Source organism: Pituophis catenifer, unplaced genomic scaffold (genome assembly GCF_029215685.1).
Source record: "Pituophis catenifer annectens isolate HBS135680 unplaced genomic scaffold, rPitCat1.0.hap2 SCAF_9, whole genome shotgun sequence".
NCBI lineage: Eukaryota > Metazoa > Chordata > Lepidosauria > Squamata > Colubridae > Pituophis > Pituophis catenifer.
In genome coordinates, this window is record NW_027256889.1 from 28164293 (window position 1) to 28171541 (window position 7249).

Here is a 7249-nt window from a genome sequence, read left to right on the forward strand (position 1 = left end):
AAAGCTGAGATGTACAGGTGTAAAGTAAGGTAAACTTTCCTAACCAGGCAAATCAAGACCAAAAAATAATAGAAGTAATAGAAATATAAGATACTTTTTACAAGTACAAATGTAACAAACTAGTCGTTAGAAGTAACTACGTTTATACCTCTATTGGATAAATATATAGAGTTATTAGGTCTTCCCTTCCCCGGCTTCAGCCTCGCTCTCGGGGCTCCGGACTCTCGGAGGGCGCCGATCACGAAGCGCCCGGGGGCTGCAGGAGCCTCGGCTGGGCTGGCTGCCGCTTGGCTGCCCTGCAACCGCCCGGCCGGAGGGGGCGCCCGCGGCGGCCCGGACCCGGAAGCAGCCCGGCGCCAGAGAGGGGTGTCCGTGGGAGAGGGGGTGTCACGTGGCCTCCGGCGCCGGCCAATGGGCTGGGCGTCCGCTTGGGGCCGGGCTGTCATGGCCGCCATGCCGTTCGGGGCCGCGGGCGCCTCCGAGGAGCCGGCGCAGCTGTCCGGCGCAGCTTTGCCCGCGGGCAGCCTGGGCGCGGCCGATGCCTTCCCCAAAGACTTCGGCTACGGCGCCGACGAGGACGAGGCGGGGGAGGACGACGGGGCCGAGCTGGCGGGCGGCGGCGGCGGCGGGCTGGGCCTGGCGGGGCCCGGAGGCGGGCTGGGGGCCGGCGGGGGCGACTCCTCCAAGCAGCCCCGCATCCTGCTGATGGGACTTCGGCGCAGCGGGAAGTCCTCGATCCAGAAGGTGCCCTTGGGCGGAGGCCGGGCTCTGCGGGGGGGAGGGAAAGAGGGGGAGGGGGAGGGAGGAGGAAGAGGGGGAGGAAAGGGAGGGGAGGGGGAGGCCCGGCCTGAGCAGCCCGTGGTTTGTGTCCGACAGGTGGTCTTCCACAAAATGTCCCCCAACGAGACGCTCTTCCTGGAGAGCACCAACAAAATCTACAAGGACGACGTCTCCAGCAGCTCCTTCGTCAATTTCCAGATCTGGGACTTCCCTGGTCAGATGGACTTCTTCGACCCCACCTTCGACTACGAGATGATCTTCCGAGGCACCGGAGCGCTCATCTACGTCATCGACGCGCAGGTGGGGGAGGGGGGACCAGCCAAGGCCCCCACAGCAACGCTGAGCTCAGCATAAACTAACCAGGGTTTGCGGTAACGATGCCATTAGCCTGTTACGGTTTCCTCTGCTTTTGTCTCCACTTCTCAAGGGTCTAGAAATGGCCCCCAGTCCAAACTGCTCTTGGGATTCTTCAAAAGATCCAAGGCCTGCAAAAATCTTGCACGTTTTTACGGTGTCCGGTAAACTAAAAGGATCCTGCAAAAACAGATATATCCCATTTTTTTTACAGGATGACTACATGGAAGCATTAACCAGGCTCCATATTACCGTTTCCAAAGCCTACAAAATCAACCCAGAAATGAACTTTGAAGTTTTTATTCATAAAGTGGACGGCTTATCGGACGACCATAAAATTGAAACTCAAAGGGACATCCATCAAAGGGCCAATGATGATCTTGCCGATGCCGGCTTAGAAAAACTACATCTTAGGCAAGTGACGTTTCTGTAGTTTCTTACATGCTTTTGAATGGCTGTTACTAATTACAAGTTGGGGCCAGAACACGTGGATAGCAGGGAGGCCTCTTTCAGTACAGAAATGCTGATTTGATGGTACCCATGGCACGATTCCAGAAGTGGCCGCCGTTTTTCCCTGGCCAGAAAATGCCACTGCTGAATGTCCCAACAACAGAAGCTGCATTTTGCTGCCTTAACAAGGTCTGGAAGCTGCAGAAAGCACTGTGCAATCCGCCTTAAACAGCAAAATGGCAAATCTTGTTCCCAGGCTGCACGATAGCAACCTGAAAGTGGCCGCCATTTTGTCTCAGACACAGTGGCAGCGGCTTCCAGAATTGTGCCATGCAGCCATGCGACAAAGCAATCCATTCCAGTGCTCTGGAAGAGAAGGAGGGTATTTGGGCTGCTGGGTGAATCGGCCCTGTGACGATCCGGTGAGAGAGGGAAAAGGCCTGTGAGGCCAGGGGGCAAGAAGTGGAGCATGGGGCATCGAGGTGGTGGTGGGTGAGGCCTTGGGAGGGTCAGGGCAGGCGAGCCTGGGCCTCTGCTCAGCTTCCAAGGCCCATGCCTGAGGCACCTCATGCTCCACTTAATGACCTGCACGATTGTTTAATGATTCAGCACTAACAGCCAAAGCCCAGAATATACTTTTTCTGAATCTCAAATGCTGTCACAATTAGCAATTCTACTTTTTCTCATCAAATGATTTTATCATTTTCTTGAATTTCTGGAAACTGAAATTTGGTTCATCTTGAAACAAAGTTCTTTCCCTCTCACCAATTAGTCCTCTTCTTGATTTGGTATAAATATAGTAGATCAGTATAACAGATCATTTATTTACAGATTAAGCAGTTTGTTAATTGAAATAAAAATGTTAGTGCAGATTTCATAATCTTAATGTGCCATGTAGATCCAGGTGGTTTCAGTAAATCATAACTATATTAGTTAATTGTGAATCGCACAAAGAAATGAATTTCAACAGATTCTAGTTGGGGAATGGTATCAGTGGTGGTATTAGTTTGGCCAAAACAGCAGGTAACATTTGAAACCATTCCGGTAACTAATTATAGAGTTCTTTTTTTTGTTTTTGTTTTTAGCTTTTATTTGACCAGCATCTATGATCATTCAATATTTGAGGCCTTCAGTAAGGTGGTGCAGAAGCTCATTCCACAGCTGCCCACTTTGGAAAACTTGCTGAATATCTTTATATCAGTAAGTAGCAGTTAATTATTCCACATTTTGAAAGGGTGAATAATGTGGTGAAAGTTAGCAAATGAGTGATTTTCATTTAGGAGATGATGAAACTGACACCAAGAGATCTTGGAGAGAACTTTTGCCTCCAAAGCAGAGGTGGGTTGGAGACTGCTGAATCTTGCTGAGCTTTAACAGATTATCTGGTTTATATTAGACATTTTAAACTAATAATCTTTGTACATCAAAGATTTGGATTGCACGCTAGTAAAAATTATTAAAATATGTAGTGTGTTATATTGTGGATATTTTTACCTCCTAAGTATGTACAATAAAGTATTGCAAAATAAATAAAAGCAAATGAATCTTGGGACAAATGTGGGCATTTGTGAGATGTAATCTTAATTTAAACCTGTCTTTTCATGTTCTGAAGAACTCGGGGATAGAAAAAGCTTTTCTTTTTGATGTTGTCAGCAAGATCTATATTGCAACAGACAGTTCCCCTGTTGACATGCAGTCCTACGAGTTATGTTGCGACATGATTGACGTTGTCATTGATGTTTCTTGCATATATGGGTAAGTAAATGCTCTGGAAGTATGGAACAGCAATCGTGAATCGTAAATATATATTAATATAAATGTAAGGATATTAAAACGTATCTGCAGATTAATAAAACTAAAAAGCAAATGTACATTTCCGAAGTTGTCATAAATTGTAAAGATTGTACGTTTGTGGTAAAGTTCTGTTCAGTTGCTTAAATATAAATGAGGCATCTGAGTTGTATCAAGTTTAAGTGGTCAGTCTAAATCTCAGGTATGCTGTGTCTTTTTCCTTCAACCTACTCTAGGTTAAAAGAAGATGGCAGCGGTAGTGCATATGACGAGGAATCTATGGCAATTATTAAGCTCAATAACACAACTGTTTTATATTTAAAAGAAGTGACAAAATTTCTAGCCTTGGTGTGTATCCTCAGAGAAGAAAGCTTTGAACGCAAAGGTGAGCAAATGGGCTTGTGCGCCTCATCATTTTGTTCCGTCAATCTTTTTCAGTCTTTATCACAGTCACGGACCAGCAGCACAAACACCACCATTAAAAACAATAATCATAGTTTTGTTATTTTTTCCAAAATAGAAAATAGGCCCTGCTTCAAACTCGGGGCAAAACAGTTTCATCTGAAATATTTAGTCTGAGCTGGCTGTGTCTTAGAGCAGCAGTCCCCAACCTGGCGGGGGAGGGACAAGAGGGGAACTGTAGCACACAAGATGAGCTGTGCCGAACAGGCCGTGGGGTTGGGGACCCCTGTCCTAGAGAGGTGAAAGTTGGAACATAGCTCAAGTGTTCCAAGCATCACAGAGCAACCTTAGAAATGCTTCAGCTGTTCAGTTCATTGGAAGCAGAGGCTGCTTGGAATGTTCCATAAAACTGTTACTTATCACTCCTTTTGGTGAAATTGTTTTAAAGCTGCATTAAAGGTTGCCCTTGCAGACAATGAAATAATTATTCTAGCATGGGAGGGAGGGTAATTTCTCTTAGCTTGAATACCTTAGCTAAGTAGCCATATAATAAATTAAAAAACGTTATTTTTGTCAGCCACCCAGAGTCACTGAGAGTGAGTGGGCGGCCATATAACTTTTCTTAAATCAGTGTTTGAACCCCTGCACAAATGACAACCACAGAAAAAGGGCATTATACTAACATTACATTAAATGCCATACAGTACAGGTAGTCCTTGACTTACAGCAATTGGGACTGGAATTTTGGTTATTAGATGATGCAGTTGTAAAGTGCAGTTGCATTGCTTAGTGACCCAATCTTTGCAGTCCTAGTTGCCATCATAATCAAATGCCATGGTCAGTGGGAAAGCTGAAGGAACAGAAGTTTCCTGAGATCTTCCCAACTGACACCTCTCTTCCCTTTTTCTTCGCAGGCCTCATAGACTACAATTTCCACTGCTTCCGGAAGGCCATCCACGAGGTCTTTGAAGTGGGCCTTTCCTCTCACCGCCCCTGCGGCCATCAAGCCAACATTCCCAATTTGAAAGCAGTGACTCATAACGGCACCCCGAAGGAGGACTGAGTTGGGACGGCCTGGGGCTTGCTTGCCTACCCTGGGTGTGGATCAGGGCAGGAGCAGCAGCACGGAGGACGGGCGGCACAACGTCATCCGTCTCGTTTGAAGCAAGCGGAGTCTGCCTTGGGGACTTGCTGTCATAGCTCATACGGACACCCAGGAGTGACCGTATGAGGGGAAGCCACGATGCAGAGTGGTGCCTTTCGTCATACTTAGGCAGGCGGCCTCTCCTCTCCTCCACGGGGGAACTTCCTTGTTTGTTTCAGGATGTGCTCCAGAGGCTCTGAAATTCAAACGTGGTTCCTAATTTATTTGCTCAACACATTCCACCTGAGTTATCGCATACTTTTGTGGCAATGCCTGAAAAAAGTAATCTATCTTGTGACCTCTCCTCTGCAAACCCATGGAATGAAAGCGCTTATCTGCTTTTCTAGCTCTAACTGTCCGCAGAACTCTTTGAAATGTTACGTCTGGAATTGTCAAGCTTTTGGTCACTCGATATCGGTTCCCACATTCATTCTTGCTCTGTTTTTTCTTTTACACTATTTTTCTGAAGCCTCTTTGGGCTGCGCTGGCTCCCTCTGCTAGGAAACGGGGATGAGCGCCGTCCCTTAGAGGGGGGCACAACTGATCAGGAGAAACCTTTACACTCACAAATAATTCCATTTCACCCTGCCATGGCTAAAATGGCTAGAATTCATTTGGTTTCATTCCATATTTCATTCTTGAGGCCGCATGATCACATAAGAGGGCCATTTTATTTTTTAAAAAAATATGTGCGGCTTTGAGAAGAATGGAGCAATTACAGGTTTGGGTTATAAGTTGCAAACAATTTTGTTCATTTGTAACAACATGTGAAACTTCCTTCAGTAAGAATACTTGCCATCTGATGAAATGTTTTCTGTGAATCTTCCTGTAGATCATCCGTGTTTGGCCAGGTAAATGCTATTTTCTTAATGATGACAGCACTTCCAGAGCCTCCGACTCTGTTCTTTACTCAAAATGTCAATGTGAGTTTGTTGAAGGTTTAACAGATGCTTGAACACTCTTCACAGGTGATTGCATTCTGCCAGAAGGTCAGGTCTGGAGTGGATATGTTCCCAGACTACGTTAATAAAAGATCTTTATCTCGACAAGTTTCTCTCCTCTGAATTAAATACAAGGAAATACAATTTTTGTATTTCCAGTGGGAAGTTGTAAACTCACCAAGTATAAGACACACTGGAGTATAAGACGCACCTTAGTTTTTGGGGAGGAAAATAAGAAAAACGTTGATTGGCGGGTGGATCGGCATCATGGAATACCCCCAGTCAGCTGTTCCCAGAGGTGAATTTTAGCAACAAGTTCATTGGTTGTGAGCTCTGTGGCTTGATTTTTTTCTGCCTCTGAAACTCCATTTCAGAAAAAACTTTTTTTTCTGCCTCTGAAAGCCTCCAGGTCAGGTCTGGAGTGGATATGTTCCCAGACTACGTTAATAAAAGATCTTTATCTCGACAAGTTTCTCTCCTCTGAATTAAATACAAGGAAATACAATTTTTGTATTTCTAGTGGGAAGTTTTAAAATCGCACACATTGTGTTGAAATAATTTACCCAATTATTATTATAGTTATTTAAGATTTAATTTTCAATTCGATTCACAGCCTGGAATTGGTAAAAAATTCAACAGTTCAAGTCTTAACCAAGGAGCTAACAGCTGTTATTATTAGTGGTGGTTGTCAGTCTTAATACCTTGCAGAAATTCTGCCTTCTGCTTAATCATGTTTCCTTTCAACTTGTAGGGAAGTCCAACCACCTATTTATGGAAAAACAGTAATGTAATTCTCTTGGGAAACTCAGATAGTACCATGTTTCCCTGAAAATATGACCTATCCGGAAAACATCCTAGCCTGATTTTAATGCCTGCGCCTAATATAAGCCCTACCCCATAAATAAGCCCTAGTTAAGCCCTGCCCACCATCTGGTTGTACGAGATGGGTTGAGGCGCATGCATAAAAATCAAGCTGGGGTGGGGGGATGGAGCTGCCCCATGCACTCTGAACCCGCTTAACTTAGGACCGCTGCAGCTGGGCCTCCCAGGCCCCAATACCTGTCGTGCCACTGCCTGACTTCTGCAGCCGCTCACAACCGGATGCCATGTGGCGCATTGCACCAGTGCCACCACTCACGACAGAACACTGCAAGGCATATCACACCAGTGTCGCCGTACAACATGCCATGCAGCCTCCTATGACTAGCAGCACCAGTCCTTATTTTGGGGCCGAAAAGAAAATAAGCCCTGGTCTTATTTTAGGGGAAACGGGGGCACTTTGGAATAGCTCCTTTGGTGGAAACTGCAGCTTTCAAACACCTTATGTAGCTTAGAAACTATCCTTTTGGATATTTATCCTTCCTCTTTATGGATTTTTTTTAGTTCA

At 45.6% G+C, this 7249-nt stretch overlaps 1 protein-coding gene across 1 annotated transcript; it reads left to right on the top strand.

The window, feature by feature from the left end:
- The first annotated feature begins 433 nt into the window (after positions 1-433).
- LOC139321093 (ras-related GTP-binding protein C) lies at positions 434-5970 on the top strand. Its single transcript, XM_070949710.1, has 7 exons — positions 434-744; positions 877-1080; positions 1349-1548; positions 2670-2784; positions 3197-3339; positions 3612-3760; positions 4692-5970. The coding sequence occupies exons 1-7, from the start codon at positions 445-447 to the stop codon at positions 4838-4840; spliced, it is 1260 nt and encodes a 419-aa protein (XP_070805811.1). The 5' UTR covers positions 434-444; the 3' UTR covers positions 4841-5970.
- The last annotated feature ends 1279 nt before the right edge of the window (positions 5971-7249 follow it).